This window comes from Pempheris klunzingeri, chromosome 20 (assembly GCF_042242105.1).
Source record: "Pempheris klunzingeri isolate RE-2024b chromosome 20, fPemKlu1.hap1, whole genome shotgun sequence".
Lineage (NCBI taxonomy): Eukaryota > Metazoa > Chordata > Actinopteri > Acropomatiformes > Pempheridae > Pempheris > Pempheris klunzingeri.
Window position 1 is genome coordinate 16,549,905 of NC_092031.1, and position 26,749 is coordinate 16,576,653.

General features: G+C 43.0%; 1 protein-coding gene across 1 annotated transcript; it reads left to right on the forward strand.

The window, feature by feature from the left end:
• Window positions 1–2,613: 2,613 nt before the first annotated feature.
• Window positions 2,614–3,899, forward strand: LOC139220212 (homeodomain-interacting protein kinase 3-like). Its single transcript, XM_070852282.1, has 2 exons — window positions 2,614–3,376; window positions 3,430–3,899. Exons 1-2 carry the CDS (start codon window positions 2,614–2,616, stop codon window positions 3,897–3,899), a joined length of 1,233 nt encoding a protein of 410 aa, XP_070708383.1.
• Window positions 3,900–26,749: the final 22,850 nt, after the last annotated feature.

Below are 26,749 nucleotides of genomic sequence, written 5' to 3' on the forward strand. Positions count from 1 at the left end.
AAGCTCCTTTTTGCTTCAGCTTTGTTTCAATACAGTCAGCCAGTCACTGCGTGAATGGAGCTGCCTTCCACACCTAAAAGCTGGTCCACCAGGATCGCCTGGAGGACGGGGACAGATCCCGAGCCACCGCTGCTGTGGATCACCAGCGAGACCTCAGCCCACTGAACGACACCTATAGGGCCCACGTGGCTAACTTCTCTAGACCAGTGCAAACCAGTGGCCAAGACATTTCCAATCTGAAGTGCAAGGTGGAGTTGGAAGGGCCAAAGCTGTATTTGTTCTGGTCTGAAAAGAGGCATTCAAGCCTTTATAAAACATGACAATGTCTATGGTGTTGTGGTCAATTCATAAAATACCGCACGTGATTTTAACACAGCTTACCACAACCAGTGAATTTGGTGTTAAGAGGTCATGGTAATTTCCTTGAGATCAGTTTGTGCAATTCACAAATAAATAATAGAAGTAGTAAAAGTTTATAGACTTAGTCATACCTGCATAGACAGGAATGACTAAGGTTCCATTTATTAAAACTAAACTGGCCACCCCCAGACTAAACATCAATAAGGGGACACTTGGATTGAGAGAACTTTAGCTTTAAAGAAGCTTGAAACATATCTGTTTTCTCATATATGTCTCTCCAAGAATAGAAGCTGTGAAAAAAGGCGATGGCTCGAAACACTAAATCTTTAAAACTGATCTTTATGCCACTTGGGGGCAACATGACAAGCTATAACCATAAAATTGATGTATTATCTTATTGAAAAACTGAGACGGTGAACTTGATAGCAAAGAGTTATAGCATATTTACACATCCAGAAGATACAGAGCAACATTAGCATTCATTTGACTTTTGAACAGATATGCTGACATGCTTGCTAAATGCTCCTCAAGGTTCACTATAACTAACTTTGACTGCTATTTGATACTGAGCACATAGTGTACAGTGTGTTGATCAGAATGTTTAGCAATGAGACTTTAATATACAAAAATAAAGTTGCAGGGCAGAAAACCAAAAAAAGAAGCACTTCATACAGGTACTGGGAACAGCAGAGTTGATTTATGTCATTTAATGTTATTTACGTGTTTTGCTGTGCTGTTTGCTGACACAATATGGTGCCTCATAAGTGCATTCGATAGCTGTTTTAATTGGACTGGAGTTCTCTCACACACATTTCTCCTATACTGGCTTCTCTTCATTGGCTTCCAGTAACATCTAGAATAGAGTTTAAAATCCTTCTCCTCACTTACAAGGCTCTTAATGGTCAGGCTCCATCATATCTTAAAGAGCTCATAGTACCCTACTACCCCACTAGAGCACTGCGCTCCCAGAATGCAGGTCTACTGGTGGTTCCCAAAGTCTCCAAAAGTAGTGCAGGAGGCAGAGCCTTCAGCTATCAGGCTCCTCTCCTGTGGAACCTCCTTCCAGTTTGGGTTCGGGGGGCAGACACCCTCTCTACATTTAAGAGTAGACTAAAAACCTTCCTTTTTGACAATATAATGTCAAATATAAACAATATTTAAGGGCTGGATCAGGCCTTAGACCAGCCCCTAGTCATGCTGCTACAGGCTTAGACTGCCGGGGGACTCCTATGGTGCACTGAGCTCCTCTTTTCTCTATCCTCCTCTTCCTCTCCATTGTTATGTCTCATGTCAGTCAAATGTCTGCCTCTAACTTGCTATCTTCCCCGGAGCCTTTCTGTGCTTTCTCATTTCTCAGGTTCCTGTGGATCCTGTGGATCCTGGTCCTGGCCCTGCTGATATGGTTCTCTGGTTCCTGTGGGTCCTGATCCCAGTCCCGCTGATGTGGTTCTCTGGTTCCTGTGGATCCTGGTCCTGGTTCTGTTGATGTGGTCCTCGGGTTCCTGTGGATCCTGGTCCTGGTCCTGCTGATGTGGTTCTCCATCAGCCAATGGATGTGCGTTGTCCTTGGCTACAGCCTGTCCGTCCCTGGGAGCTGGATCTCTCCTTCACTGTGGTGCTCCCGGAGGTTTCTCTTTTCCCACTGGGTTTTTTGAGTTTTTCCTTCCCGAAGAAGGAGGGTCATAAAGGGCAGGTGATGCCTCGGACTGATCCATCGGACTGATCCATTGGCCTCATCGACTGCTGGACTCTTTATTAGATTGTTTAGTGAACTTTGTAAAACACTATGAGACACTCTGTTGTGATATTGGGCTATACAAAATAAATGAATTGAATTGAATTGAATTGAAAAGAACTTTGTAGAACGGAACCCTGAGACAGGAAAGAACATTACAGTTGTGACACTATGGAGTTTTCAAATAGAAGACTTTTCAGGCCACACCAGACCTTCTATCAGTCTGACTAGAGGAACCAGTCTGCAAATCTTCTTTCACATTTGGAAATTTCAAATTCACAACTATCAAGCATCTATCACCAGGACGATGAACAAAACAGCTCGTAAGTTGAATTATTTTGCTCTTATATTTCTGTTTGAGCACCAGACTTTACCAGCATGTGTGATCCAATGCTACAGTTGTAATTTTTGTAAGAAAAAATTGTAAGACAAATTTAAGGATTTTTTTACTCAAAGAAAAATGAGTTGCACGTGTGTTGTGTTGTACTGTTCAGTGTGTGGCTTTCTGTTGGACAAACATGACCACATTTTCTGTCTTCCACACAGACGAACTCCAGATCTATAAAGGGAGCTCCCTTGGAGGATGCCTCAGAGTGGAGGCATTCCTCGGGGAGGGCGGCTTTGGTTTTGTCACCAAATGCCGCAACACTGAGACGGACGAGATGGTGGCCATCAAAGTCAATAAGAGTCACCCTGAAATCGTCCACCAGGCAAGAAGAGAAATTGCCATTCTGAAGCTGCTGCGGTGTCTGGATCCAGACACTTGCAACATCGTGAGGTGCAATGGCTATTTCTTCAACAGAGATCACATCTGTCTCAACTTTGAACTCTTGGACCAAAGTCTGCACTCTTACATGGAAGACAGAGCCAACCAGGGTCTTCCCATGGCAGAGCTAAGACCGGTTTTAAACCAGCTGGCTGCAGCTCTTTCCCACCTGAGCTCCATGGGAGTTGCTCACGCAGACCTCAAACCAGAAAATGTCATGGTTGTGGACCGTCGGCAGAAGCCACTGCGAGTCAAGTTGATTGACTTTGGCCTGGCGTGTCCAGTGTTTCCACTTCAGCCTGGTGTGTGTTTGCAGACCATCTGGTACAGGGCGCCTGAAGTGATGCTGCACATCCCTTTTAATGAGGCCATCGATATGTGGTCTCTGGGCCTGGTAGCTGCAGAGCTGGCTACTGGGTACCCCCTCTACCCCGGAGAGATGAACTATGATGTGCTGAGCTTCATCATAGAGACTCAGGGCCAGCCAGCAGACTACGTCCTGGACCGGGGGAAGGGTACAGTGTACTACAATGCAACGGTCAACAGCGCTGGAGATTCAAAACCCCAGAAGAGTTCAAATATGAGACGGGGTTCCAGGCTACAGAGACCAGATACATCCAGCTCAAGAGTCTTGATGACCTTGAGCAGCTGATGGTGAGGAGCGGAGGTCAGCAGAGAGATCAGCGCCTGTTGGTCCATCTGATCAAAATGATGCTGCAGTTGGACGCTGACCAGCGCATCAAACCCCTGGAGGTTCTGCAGCATCCATTCTTTGCTCACAGCCTCCCTCAGAGCTCCTGTCCAGAAACCTGCCTCGAAATGGTGGACAGTGACGAGCTTTATCCAGCATTTGCTCCCAGCCCCCATCTGAGCTCCCGTACCTACACCTGCATTGAGATCATAGACACAGATGAGGAAACACCTAAAGCCGATCAGCAGTCTTCCCGCAAATCCAATGACAGGACCAGTGGACAATTATTGCGGGATCGAGATGGCAGCTGCCTCCCTGGCTGCACAATCTCAGGGGAAGAACTCTAAAGAGGTGGAGGCTGGGAAACGCAGCCGGTTTAGGCGCTTCATCAGTTGGATTGCAAAGGCCTTCCGCTTCAAGTTCTCCCGAAACGAGCAGCTGTCAACATCTGCAGTTTGATCAACTGATCAACTTTTAACCTGTCACACTCACATTAGCAGTTACTAATATGGAGCTGCGTGCCTGCATGCATTTATTGATTGATCCAATGCTCTGTTAATGTGTTTCCTCTGTGACAGGCCCTGAACTGAACCTGAGGGCAGCGTGGTCAGTGACACCTCTCCCACAGACGTTCGCGTCGTGGATTTTATTGCTTTAGTAAAGACCATTGCTGTCCATCTCTTCACATCTTTGTGTCATTTTATTGTTGTTATATTATTTCTTCCTCGTGTATTGTAAATAAATGTACTTAGAATGCATATTCACGTCTCTCTCCCACTTTGTCACTCAGTCTGATTGTTGCTGGGTTGTGACTTTTGTATCACTGCAGTTGATGGTTCATGTCTGTAAAAGTAACAAAATATGCTGTAGACTGATTTTTCACCATGCCTCAAACCAATCGCTTGTCCCCCCTTGAAACTGGTTTTATTGGATCAAAGTTTTTTTTTATTTAGTATGCCTCCAGTTTAAAATGTATATGTAAAACCACAGGAGTCCATTTAGATTTTAAAAAAAAATCTATTTTCATTTCATTTTACACCAAGTTTTCCAAGCTGACAAAACCTGCAAATAAGCTTCAGGATTTTAATATCTTAATAATATACCCGGTTCAAGAGGTCTGCACTTATTGTGCTTCCTGTTTAGTCGGTCTTCTGTCATGCCTTTCTTTCAACTGGCAAGTTACATGCCAGAACTTGACATTTATTGGTTGAATGTAATCTATTTAGTTACCTGGCAAAGTCAACAGTGCATTTTCATTGGCTGTGCAATCTCAACCCTCAACATAGAAGGGTTCATGGGTAATGAAGCTGCTTCCTCTATTAAACACTGACAAAAAATGTGATTTTCCTTTCATGAAAAGGAGAAATAAATTAAAATGGATGGTCAGAGCATTCATTGGCCGTATTGTTGATTTATCAAGAGAAAAATCGTGAAAGTCGACAATGAGCGGACCCCCCACGGACTGATGTGGACTGATGAAATAAAGAGATTAAAAAGTTCATCTGAAAGTCTAGCTGAGTGACACAGACATCAATCAATGGATTCAATTTGTGACTACTTCACAAACTTCTGTGAGACAGGGTTCAATTCTAAGTTCTGAGATCATTTGCAGCTGAGCAAAGCACAGTGAGATGATTTAAGATTTTACAGTGTAGATATGTGTGCTTACGAGTAAAGAGTAGTTTTCCCTGCAGTTGTGAACAAAAGAATGAACTTTATATTTTTCTGTCAATGTTAAAATGTACAAACAACTCATTTTAATTCTAATTTATGCCTGAGAGCATAAGATCTCATCTGTACTGGTTTTATTAGCTCCCACTTGTGGGTTGGGTTATTAAAAGTTTGCATGTCATGTTGCAGCCTCGTACTGTACATCCTATATTACATTTACTTTGGCAGCTTCTCCTGTTTGCCCCTAGAGAGAAACATAATCGTCTCAATTTACAGTACTGTCTCTCTCTCTGTCTCACACACACACACGCCCACACACACACACACACACACACACACACACACTTGTGAGCAGTAGCTTTAGGCTGTAACTGTGGTTTGTGCAGAGAGGGGAAGTCCATTATGTGTTTCTGTACGTGAAGCTCTATCTGCATGCGCAAACTGAGTGTGTGTGTAGTTTGGATAAGGCAGTGATTTGTACAGACAAGCTCAGATCATCCCCTCTAGTCACTTTGTGTTTACATAAGCTCTGCCTGTGCTACCAGCTCATTACACAGTAGACTGAGCAGACAGCTATGTGTGCACACACTCATTATGGCCGTTGAGCAATGCCGACACGTCATGCCGAACAAACACTACAAGCAAAACTAAGTTTGGGTGTTTATGTTTGAAAATTAACTACTGTTTCTTGTAAATCGGGGATGACTCCTTCACAGCCTGCAGACGAAAAAAAAAAAAAAAGTCAGCATGCCTCAGAGAAATACCAGTCGGGGACACATTAACAAATAGTTGAATCTGAAATGAGCATCAGTCCAGACTGTGGTTTGCCCTCGGTTCATTCGGTTATGCTCGGCTCTCCAAGCATGAGGAACTGCTGGCGCTCATGTGTCTCTGTCTACCTGGAAACCCTGTACTTCTGGGTTGTTCTCTTGTTTCACGTTACATTATATCCCTGCACGTGCGCCTTAACGACGCGAGACATCTTGTGATTCTTTAAATGGCTTAAATGACCAAAACTAAATGAGAAAAGTTGGCATAAACAGTCGCGAGCATGCTCACATGCAGAGGGAGAGGAGGTAGATCTGTAGACCATAGCTGAAAAGGCCCTGCCGGTGTTGCTACCTTTTCTGTGACATATTTACCACACCCTGCTCTCACTGAAAGAGTGTTGATGTAACCAATCAGAGCACATGTTTTGACTGTGTATCATGTCAGAGTACTGCACGCCTTTGAGAGCATGCCTGAAGAGCTAGGATCAAAGTCAAGAGAAACATTATTACTAAAATTCCAGGGTTAATACAACCTACGGTATATATACAGTCTGATCCACCGCCAGTGTTTTGTACAGTTTCACACAATGCCCTCCATGTTTGGCAGTTGAATATAGAGGCTTTTTGGCTACCATAACCTGTTAGGGGGGCCCAGCAGACTAAATGTGGCAGCTTCATTTTGGGCTACAGTCAGGTTTTCTGTGTAACTTAGGTCGTAAAACTACATATCTGGCAAAGAGCCCCTCTCAAAGACAGAGCCACAAGAGATCCTGACCCCACACACACACGTTATACAGACGTAATTCACAGCACACATCAGTTTGATTGACTCCAATACGTTAAGGTAGTGTGCTCTGCAGCTTTATTGAGGGTCGTAAAAATCCAATTGTTCAATATTGGCATGTAGTCATCATTAAATAGTTCCACATGGAGCAAAAATAACTTGATTAGTGCCTAACTATTAGCATCAGATGCAGTCTTTTATTTAAAGTCTGTCATGGCTAGAACTAACTAACTGCTCGGATTTTGCTGTGACTTGTCTAAAACTGCATTGCCTGTATTACCTGCCGTGAGGTCAGAGTAAGCCTGCAGTGGACAACCTCTGGTGTGACACCTCTGAATGTTAAACTGCCAAACCTTTTGAGCCAGTTTCATCTGCCTTCCCCTTTTAGCCGGAGCACTGCTGTCCGATTTAGTGCTCAGGTGGCAGGAGAGAGTTAATTCACGACTGAGGGTCTGAAAACAGCGGAGGACCGTCCCACTCGGAGCGATCCAAACTCTGACTTATCGCACTCCAACGTCTAAAAATGCAGGAAACAAGCCCAAGCCGGATCCAACTGCCTCTGTTACATTAGCCACTTGTGCCATGGACTCTAATCCCACTGTGTGTGTGTGTGTGTGTGTGTGTGTGTGTGTGTGTGAGGGTTTGAGAGGCCTAAATCTTTGCTCTTGCTCTTATGACTGAACTGTACAACCAAGAGATACAGCTAAATATGTTCCCTGTGTGTTTGAGTTGGCATCAGAACAGAGGAGCACAGCGTAGAGCAACACAAGAGTTACTAAAACAAGCCGAAGTCCTCTCAGCAGTCCACTGAGAGGGATGGACGAGCAGGTTTGGGATGCGGAGGCTTTTTGACATGAACTATTATTGACATGAATTATTTCTTTTACTGCCACTAATGATCATCCTCCCCCCCAATTCTCAGGGTCATAAAATGGTGAAAATACGGCATTTTTATTGACAATCAGCTGTAATAAAACCGTGGAACTCACACCATGCACGTGTAAGCCCAATCACGTGTCCTCTGTAGATGATTAGCTCCGCTGCTCCATGCTAACACTTCCTCATAAACCATAATACACTCGACAGCTTTTAGACCAAAAGACCAGGAAAACTTTTTGCCAATTTTACAGATACTTTTGTATCAAGTGATTATTTGGCCATGTGGGGTCAGCGGAAACAAGCTCTAAACACATTCATCATCATCTTTCCAACCACACAAGTGTCACTCTGCATTGCTTTTTTGGTTGTCAGTCACTCAAAAGTCAGGGCGTTCTGGGTAAATCACTGATATATTGAATACATTAAAAGCCTGCAATGAATGCTATGAAGGCGACCGACCCACAACACATATGGCAACACTAGGCCTCTCAGTAAAATCCAAAAATTGTAGCTTCACTCTAACCTCTAAGTCAGGGGTGTCCAAACTTTTTTCACTGAGGGCCACATACAGAAAACCATCCAAAGGGCTGGGCCACTCACTAGAAGTGAGCTATACTGCTAACTTTAATCCACTAGAGGTGATGGATATCTCCTCACCTCTAGTGGATTAAAGTTGCCAAAATCAATCAAATGTAGGTAAATTCTGCTTGATAACTGAACAACAACAACAACACCAATATCAGCATCAGAGAGGGAAGCTTGAAATAGTCTGTTACCTCCACTTTCTTGCCCCTCGGTGGACACCGTAGATTCCTTTGCGCTCGCCTGTCCCAGCTGGAGCCCCATCCATAGTACCTCCACACAGCTCGTCCCATTTAAGCCCCATCATGCACACTGCATCTGGCACAGCTTCAAAAACATCCTCACCCGTCGTGGTGCTCTTTAGACTGCTAAGATCAAAAGTGATCTTCATTAGTTATTAGCTGTGCTCTCATCGCACACCGCATCTGAAACTTTCTACACTCACTTGCTCTCTTACGTTTCCTTAATTCTGCCATTTTGGGTCACCTGTAGCACATTTCTTCTTCGGTTACTCATTTTATAGAGAAGCTGCCTCGTTCAGGACAGTTACTCCACCTAGTGGTGAGACTAAGAAGTAAAACACAGTCCAGCGCAGGTTCCATGTGTGGGCCGTGTTCCAATACATTTTTAGAATTTCCTGCGGGCCAATGAAAATTGGAGCACGGCCCGCAGTTGGCCCGCAGGCCGGAGTTTGGACACCCCTGCTCTAAGTCATCAGGTATTTGATGATATTCTTAGACCCCCTCAAAAATCTGTGATTGCATGGTCCATGTTTTTGTGTTTTCTACAATTAAAGACATGCACATGTTAGGGACTTTATCAGCTGAATCCAGTATTTTCAAGGCTTTGTATATTACGGATCGTTACATGAGTACCTTCAGACAAAATAATAGATAAGTAAAGGCTTCAATATTTCAAAAAGAAGAACATTACTTGTGGCCGTAAAGCTCACCTTCATATTGGGAAATAAGAATTAGAGGAAGTATAACTGGAAATTTGACTGAATCCAACTATAACGGAAGGAGTCTCTGTTTGTCTATCTGTGTGTGTGTGTGTATTCTTTGCTGTTTTCAACAACTGTTCATCCGATCTACTGCCCACCTGGAGGCTCGTGTATGGCCAAGGAAGTAAGTAGTGGATGAAAAACGTGAAAGATTTCATTTAAAAAAAGGAAAAAAAAAACGTTCAGCAGATTCTGACCTCTCCAATATGGCGACCTTTCTTCCTCAGCCAGCGGTCCATAGGATAATACAGCCTACGTTGTTAACAGGTGTGCACCCTGAACGACCACACCCCGAACAAGTAGTGCTGCAGTAAGTACAAAAAAGACAGACCCTGTGGGGCGGAGGTATATCGTGACCTCAGTATGTCCAGCCCACGTTCCTGGCCGTGACAATTTGCACTTCTGCATCATTTGAAGTGCAAGAGAAATCCACCACAAGGATAATATTGACCAATTTCATTCTACGCATAAATTGACTTCACACAGAAGTCCATAAACTTCCCATTTACACTGAGCACAAAAATGACATTGTCATAGTGTTTGTCTTTAATTTTCCTTTCTGTGCCTGTGGTTTGGCGTTGGATGCCCCATCGCATATATTCCATTGAAGCAAATGGCTTGATGTTACGCCTGCAACAGATATTGTTTGAAAAAGAAAAGAATCAACATAAACACTTTAATGGTGACCAAATGGCAACACAGAGGCTGTCCTCTGGGCCTTTCATGGTCGCTCTCACAGCTTTGCCGGTGTCATTAGCGCGCTGAGGCGGCGTGAAGCTACGTCGGCAGCGGGGATTTGTGGCGAGGGGAAGGAGGCGCCATTAGCGAGGTGACATGGGAGGGGACGAGTGTGCGGGGGACAGGCGAAGGAGAGGAGGGATTCAAAAAAAAGAGCTGCTATTAGTACTGGCCGACCCCTGGGGGCCCGTAGTGCGTTTCAAAGTGAGAGAGAACGTGAGATGGAGGCAGAGTTCGGCAACTAAAGGCGGCGCTGTAGGCACATGCACGCCATAGCAGGACTAATGTCTGTGTGTGTGTGTGTGTGTGTGTGTGTGTGTGTGTGTGTGTGTGTGTGTGTGCGCGAGCAGGGAGCTGAGGGCTGCAGCCCTCTGTAATGTTTGTTATTGTAGCACATTGTGTTTTCTCCCTCCCCTCCCTCCATCACTGTTCTCAGTCTCTCTTGATGCTACATAATGAAATCCATCCATCCCAATTAGGAGGTGTCGCAGTTTGTTGTGGTGTGGGGGCTCGCAGAATGAGGGTGGGTGTATGTATGTGTGTGTGTGTGTGTGTGTGTTTGGGCGGGTGTGAAGTCTTTTTGAACTGGGGCTTTACATTTGAAGAAACAACTGTACTAATGTGTATACAAAATGGATTCAAATCAGGACACGAGCCTTTCCTACAGATGTGTACAGTGCATGGATGTATGAGTCTTCCCACACACACACACACACACACACACCCACCACCCCCAGATCAATCACCCCCACACATGCTGCAGGAGAGTGTTTTTGTTTTGAGAGGAAGAGGGGTTAATTACTTACATTCTTCAATCGGAAACATCTTTCCACCTTCCCCCCTCAGACTTCTTAGCTTCTCTTTCTTTCTACACTCTAAAAACACGGGGCCAAGCTGGGAACATTAGAAACAGGGGCCAGTAGAACAAATGAACTGTTTTGGGGGTCTCATCTTTGAGGGTTCATAAACCCACTGTCAAAGTACTTTAAAGAATTTTGGCAGGATTTTGTTGCAGCCAAATGGTTCCCTAACTCCTTCTACCCTTAACTCCTTTTTTTCTTCAACTTTTTAGAGTGCAAACTAATGGGGAGGAGGAAAAAAAAGGGGGTGAAGAGGAGATGAGGGGGTTAAAATCCCAGGCAGGCTCAATGGGGAACAGCTGCAGGGTACTGGGCAAAGGCCAGGGAACGTTCCGGATGGATAGAAAGAGGACGAGATGCCCCCAGGAGAGGAGAGGAGAGGAGAGGAATGAATGGGCAAGAAATGACAGAATGTTAGAAAAGGACAGATATCTAGTAAATGTAGAAATGTAGAGAGATAATTGACCTTTCCCAGGAAGGGAAGTACGAGGGGCAAGAATCCTACTGAACATTAAAGAGCACAATTTAGTCAAATGGACCAGAGTACGGCTGTGTTCAGTCAGAAAATAAGGTTGGTGCAGTTGCATGTTGGTCCGGGTACCAGTGAGACGATGAAGTATGATCCAGGAAGTCCAGTGTGAGGGATGAATCCATTTGTTTGATGACTTGTCAGTCAGAGTGCTGGCAACAGCAGCCACACTGTTTGGCCCATGAACTAAGCATCGGGCCTCCAGCTGCTTCAGTGGAGCTGTTCAGGTACCATAAAGGAAGAGCTGCAGCTTTACATGGCAGATTTCATATGTCAATAATAACTGAAGAAAGACATGTTTTGGGGACCTGCAGACAAAAAAATTACTGTTTTGACTAAAAGGATAGAGGGTACCTACGTAAGCACGCTGGGTCGCCAAACACTGATTTGTGCTGTGGGCACTTTATCTGTGGTTATTCAATGGTCACTTGTGACAGATCAGAAAAACTACCCTTCATTATCAACCACACCTTCGCTGAGAGAAAAGTGGTTATTACCTGTCGAATTGACTAATCACTGATGATGAGGAACATTAGGGGTTTCTGTGTAATACTGGCTGGAGACAAGAAGTCATGAGTTTACATCCGAGGCATGGGAAAGAGGCAAAAGAGCAGTTGTAGCTTTGTCTTGTGCCGTTGCTGCACACATCAAACTGTTATGCTTGTATTTCGTGGGCAGTCGAAGGCTCTGACACGGGCTGAATGAGAGCTCAGTAGCGCACAGTGCCGAAGAGCTGTCTTAGTTGTCTTAGTGGAGTGCTGCTGCCACCATGTGCTCTTAGTATGGAAGTTTATGCTGGGGGTGGCTGGAGCCAAACAATGCAAGCGAGGATCACGTGATGAGCGCAGAGAGATTCACTTTACATTACCAGTATTTGTAAAAAAAAAAAAAGACAAATACAGGAAGATACTCTGAATAGAGCAGTCACTGTAGTGTTACTTGAACTCTTACTTACCTTGGTGTCTTTACCATTGATTTTGTCATTTTAAGCTCACTAAATGTGTTAAGATCACTGTTTTGGTAAAAGCACACTTAAAACTGGGAGCAAACAACAGAAATGTGTTGGCTGATGTAGGTAGAAAACTGGAATGCCTCATATTCTATGATACTGCCCAAACTTAAAACTTGTGATATCAGGCTTTGGCCTCTTGAGGGCAGCAGAAACAAGCAGTAAGCACAACACACTGATTCCACATCCTGCAGACACAGTACAAGATTACCATTCATCTGTGGTCACGTCTCTGGCCACCTCTCACTTCGCTCTGTCTTCAGTCTCCACCAACTTCTGACGAGAAGCCGTTAAATGATGCACTATGTTCACCAGCTAGCCGCCAACTGTATTTGTCTGTCAGTTTTTGGAGCTCTTTCATTGAGAAGAACTGCCTGCTGTAGATAGAATCAACACTATAAGCGTGAACCAAAACAACAGACTTGTCGTCCAAAAATGACAACAATGAGCTGGAAAAGGTCGTAATTCCCTGTGAGCAACTCCATTCATATTACACGTAGTGATTTGATCCATTGATAATGTGAAAGAATGCTGATTGCAGCTGCTTTAAAATTCTCTCCATTCATGTAGGGAACAGCAGTGAGCCAAACAAATTAAAATGCAGCATAATTTAGTGGTCAAATTGCTTTCTGTTGAAATTCTAAATGTCAAGTCTGATATTTCAACATGTTAATGACAAATCTGGATAAACCCGGGCCCCATTTTTACATATTTTAGTATGCAATTACATTTAGGTCTTGGTGGAATTGGTCCTGCAGATCTCTTCAACCAGCACATTACGGCCTATAATGTAATCCTCTGGGGAAACCTCGCCAAAGTATGTCAGCTAAAAGTCCTTGTTTTTGTCTCTGTGTCTGGCAATATAATGGAAAGAATCCATGCAGAGGTGGACCTGTAAGATCCTTTTTTGTTAAACCAGAAACAGCCATCATATTGCTCCCTTCAAAAACAACCAGACTTCACTGACAAAAACGGTAATTTTACCTCACAAAACACAGGAGCTGCTGGTCTACTGCTGCCTCCGTTGGTTAGTGTGTTTAGATCACTCTGTGTTCCTCAATTTTATGTTACATGCAAACTTACCCTTTCAACCACAATGACCATTCATTTATTATTATTTATTTCTGTGTTAGCCATAGTGCAGACTAATGGAAAGGCTTTTATGAAATGATGAGCTGATCAGTGCGGGCGGCTTCCCCAAAAGACAGTCTCTCTAATTATTTTTTTAAAAGTGGATTTGAGGAGAAATGTTCCATGCAGCCTCCCCTGACACATGATTTAGCAATACAAAGTGAGAAATTAAACATAATGGTATCAGGTGCTGTCTAATAAAAAGTCACCATGATGGATGATGGTAAAACAAAGTGTTATGTGGGCAGCCTGGGCTGAGTGCTGTTCTTAAACAGCTCAATCTGTGTCTCAGAGACAACCCACTCCGTGCGTATATCCTCTCTATCTCTGTCTGTTACTATTTCAGCAAGTGAGAAATCTACTTATATCACCAACTGAGGCGAGACTCAATTTCTGAGAAATCACCCTCTGGAAATCTACGGATGGACGAAGGTTGCATACGAAGATGCAAGTATATTTTGAGAAATACAGGGAGGGAGGAAGCTGGGAAAACAGATGTGAGGGAAAGAAATTCAAAAGACATATTAGGCGAATCATTCATCTTTATTATTGGCATTATTCTTATTCCTTCAAATCTTTCTCAAGTAACATAGTCAACAAAATTCTCACAATGTTGATAGTGTCATGGGTCCCATCACTTATAGACAATAATAATATTCATATCATTATATGATAAAGTAAGATTTCAAACCCAAGATGGTGTTTGTTACAGTGCAATACAGCACTTTCAGATGTCTTCTGGCTTATTTTGGATACTTGGTGTGTCTTAAAGCTGCTCTAATTTCAAAGATCAAATGACTTTGTGTACTTTAAGGGAGGCTGATGTGGTGATGAAAGAAACTGAACATCCTATTTCACATTTCTCTTCTGCGTTACAGTAAACTTAGGCATCTCTAAGCTAATTCTTTTGGTTTTTTCGACCCACAACTTAACCGTTTTGGCTCAGTCTCCATGTGCTCGTCAACACAGTTTCCAGACACAGCAGACAGCTATTCTCATTGAAGAAGTCAGCTGCTACGGAGAGAGGGGGTTGGTGGAGACCAAACCAGAGCTAAAAGGAGAGGTTATATTGGACTTGATTCATCAGGCGGCCGGACATGACCTGAAACATTACTCAAGTGGATGTTAATGTTGCTCCACGTCTGTGTGTGTTTGCTTTTTTTTTTTTAATTTATTCATATATCTATTTATAAAGATTAGTCAAAATGTCAAGAAAAGGAGAAAGGAGGTCTTGGCCTGGATATCTATCATCCATAAATCTGCTGGATTGACCTGAATCGTCGACTTGCGCTCTCGCCCCCAGAGGCTATATCGTTCTCAGACAATAGCTGTTAGGTTCTTGACCCTTTAACTGGTTTCTAATGACACCCTTAATAAAATGACTTGACAATAAAGTTGGCAAGGTGACATTGGCTGAGCTGTGGGTGTTAGGTGTGATTTAGGAGGCATTGCAACACTCCGCATAATAAAATTACCATAAATAATAACCGCTGTCCAAAGCCAATGAAGGTTTTATGTTTGCCGAGATGGATTATATCTCTAAATGCTTTCTTACACCTTTTTTTCCCCTCCCTATAAAGGAAAAGGAAAAACAAGACATTTACACTTACACCCACCCAGGTCATTTTGTCTTAGATCATCATTAATGAGAAGCAGGGATGTTGGACCCACAGACATTCAGCTTATTGCTGACAGATTGATTTCACACACTTTGCCCCTTGCAATTGGAGAGAACTCAGAAAAAACACCACATCAGCGCCAACTACCAATCATCCCTCCACAGTGCACAGCATGCCCATCAACTGGAAGACATAGTAAGGGATGATGAAGGCTGTATAAAGTTGAAACCAGGGGGATGTTGTTGTGTCACAGTGACTGCTACAGTCATCTGAGGTGAAATTCAAGAGAACCCAGACAGAGTGAGACATGCCTACTATACACAGACACACATTTGTGTGCATACATATATTTATATAATTAGCAGACTTAATTAGTCCATCCTTACAACAGGTAATACTATGAATGAAAAAAAAAAGTAACTTTCATTCATTCACTCATAACCTTGTCTGTTTTTTAGGTCACTCTAAATGTAGTTTTTAAATGACATTGACAATGTTGATGCTGTGTTCAGGCATCAAATGTAAGCCAGTGCTGGTCTGTGCTGAATGTTTCAGTGGGGTGTACTTGGGGTGGCTTGCAGTCCTGCAACCAGGTGGGTACTCACGAAAAATGACAGCATCACGTCTCAGTAAATGCCTGATAACCATATATGTATTATAAGCCATGGGAATTACGTCTCTTGTCCGCAATAAGCAACACAGAAAACTGTAAAAGTCATTCACACAAAAAAATATTAAAAAAGTAGAATATAACAGCCTGCATTTTGCAAAAATACTGGTTGTGACTCAGATGTAGAGCAGGTCAACCACCAATCACAAAACTGACGGATCGCTGCTGAGTGCCTCCGGTCCGCATGTTGGAGTGCCCTTTGACAAGACACGGAACAAATTGTAGAAAATTGTTCCTGAAGCATACCTTCAGTGTGTGAATGCTCCCTCCAAATGGCAAGGTAGGCAACCTCCCATCAGTGTATGAGTTCATGTCAATTAGCATTAAAGCACATTTAGTCTACTAGAAGGGCACTATATGTCCATTTACCGTTTAAATTTGTTGAAATTCTCATCACAGCCCTTAGCAATAAATCAATCAAATGGTTTCACAAAAAAAAAAAAAAGCCACACATGAATTGCAGAGAAAGCGCAGCCACAATTTGAGCTGCGGCTCAGCGACAGACTGTTCAGTGAGTTACCCAGCACGCAGCATACACCCACGATACACACACTGAGCTGAAGAATGAAAATAAAGCACACCTTCTTGGCCTGGTGACCAGCAACTATGAGCCAAAGGTAACGTTGGCTTTGTGACAGGTATTTTGCTTGTGTTTATATGTTGGGCTGAAGAGCCCTGCCTGTGGTGGCCGGTCTTCTTCTCCCTATCATAGACTCGTCCTCAGCAGTGGATGCTGAACCCATATTTTAAACCCAGATTTTATTCAAAATAGAACATAGAAAACATCTCAAATGTTTATGTAGCATCCCCTCTTCTTTTAACAACAGTCTGTAAACGTCTGTGAAGTGAGGAGGCAGGTCAGACTCTACTACTGCGAAGCCATGCTGTTGTGATGGATGCAGTACGTGGCTTAGCATTGTCTTGCTGAAATATTCAAAGCCTTCCCCGAAAGAGACATTGTCTGGATGGGAGCATGTTGTTCTAAAGCCTCCATATACTTTTCAGCATTGATAGCACCCATGCAGATGTGTAAGCTGCCCCCGCCATAGGCACTAATGCAACCCCATACCATCAGAGACGCAGGCTTTTGAACTGTGCGCTGATAACAAGCCAGATAGTCCCTCTCCTCTTTAGTCTGTAGGACATGGCATCCCTGGTTTCCAAACAGAATTTAAAATTTTGATTCATCTGACCACAGAACAGTTTTCCGTTTTGCCTCAGTCCATTTTAAAATGAGCTTCGGCCCAGAGGAGAAGGCAGCATCTCTGGATCGTGTTCACATATGGCTTCATCTTTGCATGACACCACTTTAACTTGCATTTGTGGATTGCACAGCAAACTGTGTTCACAGACAATGATTTTTTTTATACCCAGTCATGTTACTGACCTGCTGCCAATTAACCTAATTAGTTGCAAAATGCTTCTCCATCTGGTTTTATTAGTACCGCTTACTTTTCCAGCCTTTGTTGCCCCTGTCCCAACTTTTTTGAGATGTGTTGCTGCCATCAAATTCAAAATGAGCTAATATTTTACATGAAATGGTAAAATGTCTCATTTTCAACATCTGATATGTTGTCTATGTTCCATTGTGAATAAAATATGGGTTGATGAGATTTGCAAATCACTGCATTCTGTTTTTTAGCGTCCCAATTTCCTTGGAATTGGGGTTGTATGTGACTGTTACATTATCCTCAAGAATCCCATGTTTGTCCAGCGATTCTGAGTCAAGAAAAAGCAGGTGAATTAGTTGAGGGATATTTTAGTGTTTTTCTATTTCCAGAAGAAAATGGTTAATGAGGCGGGTTAGTCAGAGGTTGCAGAGAATTAACTGAAAAGGAGTTTAAACCACATGATGCCATAATGGAAGAAGTGGCATTATTTGTATAACAGGCCCATTTGCTAAATAGGTCACTGTGTTTTTGTAACAATTGTATATCACAGGCTTCTGTCCAAAATAGTATGTAGACTTTAATTATGCAGCAGAGCCCCCTCAGGCATCCACAGGGACACCTAATTAGATTTGGTGCCACTTAAGTAAATGTTAGTGTTCCAGAGAGTAGTGTTGCTCGGTCTGTAACAGTGCCATCTTTGCTTGAGATTTCACAGCCATCTTCAGCCGATGCAGTGAGCCGTGATAAAAATCAGGCTGATTGACAGCTTGGTGTCTGTCTGTGTGTGTGTGTGTGTGTGTGGTTTTTTTTCCCCTATATTTGGCCATGCAGTCTTTCAGAGCTTTAAAAAAAAAAAGAGTGGGCAGCTTGTTTGGACGCCACCTCCTCACGCTCTATCATGCTTTTCTTTTCTTTGTTTAACAGTACTGTATGTGTTGTGTGTTGTAGTAATAGCGTAGTACTCAGCTGGATACAAATGGAGCTTTTCAACCCGTCGGTAATAGACTGCTCTCAGCGAGTGTGACTCATCATGCAACCTGCAGCCCCCTAGCTGTCTCTTGCTTCATCAGATTATTATCACTGGTGATAAACTGCTGCCACCCGCTTTAAGCTGTCGTGCTTTGAAGTGATTTCATTTGGGCTTGCGGACCGGGCTCACCTCCCTGTGGCTGGGTTGGAACGCATTCCCCGCGGTTGAGGGTTCACATGCATATTTAGATATGACACAAATTTGCAGCTATAGGCAGTTTGTTAAAGGGGATAATGCACCCTAAAATATTTTGACACTGTGCATGTTTTTTTTTTAATGGCTGTGTGACAGGTCACAGCAGGGACTAGGTGTGGATTATTCTAAGGTTCTTATTGATCTTCTGTCCCTTATTTGTTTGCTAAAATGTGCGTGTGGCCTTTTAACGCGGAATAACAAAGCCAAGAAAAACTCACCCGTTTACTCATGCAACCCCAACGCTACACTGACTGAGTATAATACAATCAGAGACTTGTCTTGTTCTTTTTGTTCCTGGATTTGGATATGCAGGAAAATAGCCCTGATCTTCCACAGAGCTCACTGGGAGCTGCTCAGTGCAGCGACAGCATCTTGTTAGTAGCTGGCAACTTTACAGCTTTATTACTCAAAGGCACCTGGGCTCTACATGCTGCTCATTTTCCTTGCTGAACCTTTGGACCAAAACACCCATTGATTGTGTCCATAGTCCGCCGTCGAGATCCCAGTTTTCCTTCAGACGCCAGCGAGTGGTGCTCTTCTCATTCTATTTCGCCTGTCGACATGCTTTTATGATTATGATATTTGTAAGATATTTTGGGATTGCCTGAGAAGAATGAGAGACGCATCAAAGAGAGAGCTTCTGATTATTTGTGTTTGATGTATCGTCTGTTTTTGTATCAGTCCAGGGGAAGGGAGACACTTTACACACATTTCTATCTTTCTATGTATCTGGTACAAGTCCTCCTGTAGTAGATGTAGGAAATGTTCAATACTGTTAGAACAGCTACTCTTGAATCCAATATGTATTTTTAGCTTAGTATTAACTTATACGAATTGGAGCCCCCCCCTTGTCAGTTGCTCCTCCTTCAGTTGATTCTTTATTGATAGTATTTCCTTATCCAGGTCTAGGGTGTGAGAATAGAGGGTGTTTATGTTGTACAGACTGTAAAGTCCTGAGAAAAACTGGTGCCAGTTGGATCTATAAAGAACAAACAATATTAACAATATTGATTTGAATTTATATAAAAGTTGCTTTTAACACTGTTCTATACAAACAATTAATTTAATGACTTCAATCCAAGAGGTGTGACAGTCTACAGTTCCCTCGGAGTGCCCTTATTTGCTGATATTTCACACATTTCAGCTGCTTGTTTTGGTTTTTACGCTCAGTGTCTTTTTCTTTTGGGGATAAAGCTCTGATAAACACACAGTGTGATACCTGCCCAAATGGCAGACTAGATGGTGAACATGGTGAAAACAGCCAAAGAGACAGGTATTTCCCTCAGGAGTTGTTTGAGATGAAAAAAAGAGCGAAAAAGAGAGTGAATGTTGGGCATACAGAGATGGTTAATTGAGTATAATTAACCAAATGATCAGTGGAGGGATATACGGTTCTTTTACTCCAAAAGGCGTTTACACACTTTGCATTTTAACAATATTTTTCAAACCTGCAGCCAGTTTATGCCAGCTTTTCACATCGGTGGCGAAGCTGGGGGATATTGCGGCTTTTATTTCTCCTCTGACACATCTGACACATCAAAATGCGTGTTGTTGACAACGTCTTATTCAAAGCATCCAAGAGTGCGGAGCGTTTGATTCTCTCCATTTTAAAGAACCCCATGTTGTATGTTAAAAAAAAGGGAAAGGATCTACAACGTGTAGACAGGAATAGCAAATGAGCCTCAGTATGACGATGGCGTGTGTATATCAGCTTCAGCACTCTGCTCAATCCTTCCTCTCTGTATTTAGAACATTTTAATGCACTTGTCTTTTATTAGGCACTCTGCACATTTTGAGCCATAATTTACTGAGTGATGTTGGGATGTAAAGGGGGTCTGTGTGTCTCTTTTCCGTGGAGTGATTTTTGTTAAAACCATCATAATTTATTGGCAAAATCGTGTTAGCGCTGGATGATAAAAAGTTGCTGCGTTAAAATTAGCCTCTGAATTACTCACAACTGTGCTGTTTATTAATGTCATTGTTGGTGTGTAAATGTGTGGAGTGTTGTGAAGCAGCCCTTTGTAACTGAAGGACTGATAAAAAAAAAAAAAAAAAAGAATTTCCATATTCAAAGTATATTTTAAGCACTTCTGTCAGAATGAGCTACAGCTTCAGTTGCTTAGTAGCTTTAGGTTTTTGTTGTTCTAAGAGAAAAAGTCATCGCAGTAACTCACGATTCCTCAAATTAGGTGGCCTCAAAGGGCACATCACCAGTTTTATCAGGATGCTGTGGCTCTGACACTCTTGGTCATACGCCGCTTGTGGTGTTTGTGATTCAGATAATGAAGCTTACTGTGCAGCTGCACAGAGTCAAAGTACCAACTAAAAGAGAAAAAAACCCAGCCATTTAGTCCAAAGCATAAGCAGCAGCACAATGGCTTTAGCACACCCCTGTGTGACTGTGTGTTTGTGTGTGTGTGTGTGTGTGTGGTGAGGGGCATACTGCTTCTTTGTGAATGTATGTGTGTGTGTGTGTGTGTTTGTGCGTGCCTGCTGCAGACTCGCACTCAGACACCCACATCATCTCCTTATCGATGGCGTGACCATTTGTCTGCTCGAAATTTAGAGTTTTCAGTGAGTCATAGTGGGCGCATGGATGTGTATGTGAGTGACAAAAGAGAGACAAAGATGGACTTGGTTTCCTTGTGTGTGTGCTTTGTTTACTTAGCTTGAGCCTCATTTAAGTCCACTGATTCTCATTTCCTCAAGCTCACAAAATAGCACACAATGGAACAACAAGTAAGCCTTTAATTAAATGAAACCAGCAGAACCAATTCATAATTGCCTTGTGGCTCTGACACAGAATACTAGTGATAAGTATGTAGAAATTTTAATCCTCTCTGTGAACAGCACTGGCCAAAGAAAGCCGACCTTTCAGACAAAGAGAGAGGCAACACTGACTTGAACAGCGTCTGTGAAGGGCCTATAGATTCACACATTTCAAAATGTCATAACTGTAACCCAGTCTAGCTGAATCACTCCTTTTTTTGAAGGAAATCCCTGCTAAATGTCACGCTGTATCTTACTTCTCCAGTCCACTGAACAAAACTAGATATAATGCAAATCAAACCACATGTTCTTCTATTTATGGGGTCTTCCAATTTGCATTCCTCCATAAACGCTCCATCTATTTAAAAAGGATGGATCCGATTATTTGAAGGTGGCTTGTACCTTCAGTCGATAGTGGTTATCACACTCTTGGTTTGGAGATACAGGCAGCTTCTAAGCGAACTCCTGTGCTCTGCAAAGTAAAATTACCATTTCTTTCCAATGGAGTCTGGTCTCGTTGAGACAAGCATAGAGATAACAGCTTCAATTCCATATCGAAAGGGCTGTCTGATGGCAATGTAAACTGATGAAAACATGCCATATGTAGCGTACTGATGTTTTCAGGTGGGCCTTTGTATTAGGTGGCTGCCATTGTCCACAGCAGTACATTGTGTTGGGACTTCTGACTGCTTTTCCAAACTGGGGGCATGCCTACCGCTATATAATGTAGGTGAAACACTCCTAACTATCCCTTTAAGGGGAAAGTACATAATTACATATTCATGACTTCACAGTGCATAGTGTCGTCACAAATGGAACAAATGGGTTTAGAGCTGAGAGCCACAGACAGAGGAAGAGGAAGAGGAAGTCTAAAAGTAGTAAGAAACAGACTAATGTAATAACAAGTGGGAACTTAATGAGTAATTGATGTGATGACCACTGAATTTATCAATAGAGCGGGTGATGGTCTACCATTGCTATTACCATTTATATTTTGTTGCAAAAGTTTAAAGACACCTGTCACACTGATATCTGTCAAGACAGCAAACCCACAGCTTCTGTATCCTCCTTAAATCATTAATGCTTTGACTCAAACACATCTTAATCCTTTCATGCATAGAGGTCACTACAGTGTGCAGCTATTCAAAAGCAGTTTTCTTGTATATGTATATATGTTTTCTTTTATGGCATAGTTGCACATCAGCCACTACAGTGGATGCTGTTGCATCATCTCATACACTGCTGCCCAGTGGGAAGACATTGCAAGTGGAAAAAAAAGAAAGAGTGAAACCAATTATTATTACCATTATTATTATTAGACTTTATTGTCCCCAGGGGGAAAATTCTTTTTCACAGCACTGATTCTGCTTGACAAACTGACAGTCAGACGGTAGACATGACAACACAACAACAGCAGACTTAACAATACTTCACAAGACAACACTTCCCACTACCTTTACACATAGAAACACCAACAAAGCAAACAGCCATAGTCACACTCAGCGGGGTCTGTTGTTCAGGACTGTTATGACAGCAGGAATCAGGCTCCTCCCAAAGCGGGCTCTCCTGCACCTCAGAGCCCTGTACCTGTGCCCTGAGCGCAGTGGCGCGAGATGTTCATTCAGTGGATGAGTGGAGTCCCGTTCTATTGAGTTTGCAATGCGTGTTATGGCTCTGTCATTGAGTTCAGTGAGATTGGGTGTGGGAAGACCTATTATTTTAGCAGCAGTGCTGGTTACCCTTGTGAGTTTGGTCCCGTTTTTGGTAGTGAGCATGGTGAAGAAACAGTTGGAACAATACAGTAAAACTGACTGAATGATGCTTTGATAAAGTAACAGTAGAAGATGAGGAGTAACATGGAGTCCTTTAAGTTTACGGATGACAGACAGTCTTTGGTGGCTTCTTTTCTGAATGTCCATAATGTGCTGATCAAAGGTAAGTGTGTTGTCTAAAGTTACTCCCAGGTATTTGAAACTGTCCACTATTTCAGCTGGTTGGGTTAGGGTTATGAATGGTATGGTATGAATGACAATGGGGTGCTGGGGTGAAGGGGGACTGACTATCAGCTCTTTTGTCTTGCTGACATTGAGGTCCAGGTGGTTATCCTTGCACCACTGGGTGAAGTGTGTGACAGTAGTGTGGTAGTCCATGACGGAGTTATTATCTTTGAGTAGGGCAAGAATGGCTGTGTCATCGGAATATTTTAGATACGTTATCCTGGGTGATGGACTGATGCTGTCATTTGTGTAGAGTGCGTACAGGAATGGACTTAGCACGCAGCCCTGCGGTGCTCCTGTGTTGGTGGTGAGAGCAGGAGATGTAGTTGAGCCCAGCCGTACCACCTGTTGCCTGTTGCTGAGGAAATTGTGGATGAGATGGATGTTGAGGTGATGCAGCTTCTGGATCATCAGATGCCTCTGGATGGAATTAAAGGCATAGCTGAAGTCCACGAAGAGTATCCGAGCAAAGTGGCCTGGAGAGTCCAGGTGCTGAAGAAGGACCTGGTGCGTCCTCAGTGCCCCTATTTGTCTTGTAGGCGAATTGGAGGGGGTCCAGTTGAGGGTTGACAGCTGGCAGGATGGTGATCAACAACAGCTTCTCCAGGCATTTCATGATTATGTATGTGAGGGCAACAGGTCGGTAGTGGTTGAATTCAGTGGGCCGCGGCTTCTTGGGGACAGGGATTATGGTGGACATCTTCCAGATGGAGGGTATGGTGGCAGTAAGGTAAGCCTCACTGAAAAGTAAATGGAAGATGTGTGACAGCTCCTGAGCACAGTTCTTCAGCACCTTTGCTGAGATGCCGTCTGGACCAGGGGATGGCCGACAGACAGCCAGAAACACCAAGTTGCCCATTTTTTTCTGTTCAAACCTTCTATAAAAAGAGACCCTTGGAGGTAAGAAAAATATGGGGACATCAAGTAACATCTAAGGAGTCATGCAATTGCTAAATTTTCCAAGTATTGATTTTATATTGGGAGGAAATTATGATTAATCACATGTCCACTGAATTGTACATCATGCATCACTAGCTATATTTCAACTACTGGATGTGTAAATATATCTTTATAAAATATGATATGCTTGAAAGGAAATAAAGTTCAAATCTTATTTTTCATGCCTAAAGATGAATAAAAACACTTAGTAAAAAAATTGTGACTGAAGTTATCATAATTCATGCATGAAAGGGTTAAACACTGCAATCAGAGGATGAAAAGCATTGAGACTGCATATCTGGTTTAAAAAAGATAAGATCATGAAAAGGGCAGATGTGGTAAATGTGCCTTTCAAGAAGCCTCCAGTGCCTCCTTGTTTTTCAAAGATGACGTGTCCTAATGTGTTGTTGGGACGCTTAAGATATATATATGAAGGAACTGATGAAAAGCCTTTATAGTAATGGCTAAGTCATTGAATAGCCAACTTGTTTTGATGTCCAAAGATCTCCGTCAGGGCAACAAAAAGGGGTGTGGCCTCACCTGTACAGTAACAGCAGCCAAACAGGAGGCAGTCACATGACCCACAGATGACAAAAATGAAAATACAACATACATATCACTGCACTTGAATGGCGGGCCAATCGTGAAGAAACATGCCCGGCTGACACTGCCCCTGAAACCGCGGCTCACATATGGATCTATAAATAGTGTTACACTAATCGAAACTTTTTCCTCCCCCCTAGCAACACAACACCCACATACGGTTGTCATTCTTATCTTCTCTTTCCTGGCAGAAACACCCTGACAACTTATCCTCTGCACCAGGGTTATTTGATGTCAACTCTACTGTTGTTGATCTTTTTCTTGGTTTTTGGAGTTGTTAAGTGTTGTAATTTTCTCTCTGTGCCAGCTTCATTTATGTCTAATTATTTCTTATTGCGCTGAGCCTTTTTATAAGCCTCCCAGGGTTTCTTTGCCTCCCCCTTATAGTTGAAATTTCGTATCACTGTGTTCTGTTTTGGTCATTTATTTCTTACAAGAGAAGCATGAATGTTAGGGTTATTGATGTGGAGCACAGAGGTGGGGGGGAATCTCAACCTCACAAATAAGAAGATGGTAACGTCAGAGAACAATTGTTCCCCTGTGCGTACGTGTGGGGGCGACAAGAGGAGATGGACTCAGGCAAAGTTTAGAGAGGTAATCCACAGACTTTGTTTTTACTCTGTCATCTTTAGCGCCATTGTGTTTCCAGACATCACACTTTACAAGTGTGGGTGTTCTGTGATGCTCTTTTCCTTTGATTCACATTCAAGTTTCAGTAGGTGGCACCACAGAGCTCAAATTTTGTAAGGTTATTGTCTATGATTATATAAACGTGAATGTCCTACTCTCACATGGTCCTGTGCGGTGTCGATGTAACATGTTACAACAGAGAACAACGGGTAGCCGTAAGTCAAAGTACATGTCCTCTAAAAGTGCTTTTTTTGCCACCAAAAAAAGGCTCAGGTTGTTATTCAGAGTGTCTAATAACACTACAGAGAGGATCCCCACAGTGAACCTGTGAGATCCTTTTCTCTTTAACCAGATTTAGCTGTTTTATAAGGCCAACAGACTCCATTGACAAAGACAGCAGTTTTAAACAGTTGATGCTGATCTTTCCTTTCACATTCACAAAGGGTCAATTGACTACATGTTTGCAAAAAGGTGTCACCCATCGTGATGATAGTGGTGATAATGTCAGCACTATGTAAAGAGCTTGGTCATCAGCCTCAGCACCGGCTCCCCTCAGGGCTGTGTGCTGAGCCCCCTACTCTACACCCTCTACACACAACTGCACCTCCACACACCACAGAAACAGCATTATAAAGTTTGCTGATGATACCACCGTGGTGGGGCTCATCACAGGAGGGGATGAATCTGCATACCGGGATGAGGTGGAGCAGCTGTCAGTGTGGTGCGTGACAGACATTCAGCAGTGGGAATTGTGCAGAGAGGGTGTCCAACTTCCGGTTCTTGGGCGTGCATATCGAGGACAACCTGACTTGGAGCGCCAACACCACAGCCACCATCAAAAAGGCACAACAGAGACTCTATTTTCTAAGAATACTTAGGAGCAACCACCTCACACAGAAACTGCTTGTGTCCTTCTACTGATGGAGAGCATCCTCACATACTGTATCTGCGTGTGGTTTTCCAGCTGCACAGCTGCAGACAGAAAAGCACTCCAAAGGGTGGTCACCACGGCCCAGAAGATCACCGGCTGCCCCCTTCCTTCTCTGGAGGAGCTCTACAGTTCCCACTGCCTCAGGAGGGCACAGCACATCCTCAGGGATCCAACCCATCCTGGAAACTCACTTTTGGAACAGTTACCTTCTGGCAGACGTTTCAGGACATTAAAGGCCAGAACAAACAGACTGAAGAACAGCTTCTATGCAAGAGCCATAATTGCACTAAACAATGTATGACTGTGTTGACTGAGGTGACGTGTTGTTTGGGTGTGGATGATATTCATTTTATTTATTTTTGCACTTTAGTGTACTTTACACCTTTTATTCTATTTATTGTGTTCATTGGTCTGCTAGGCCCAAACATACTGTGATCATGCCAATCATGTGGATGTTGAGCTTAAAA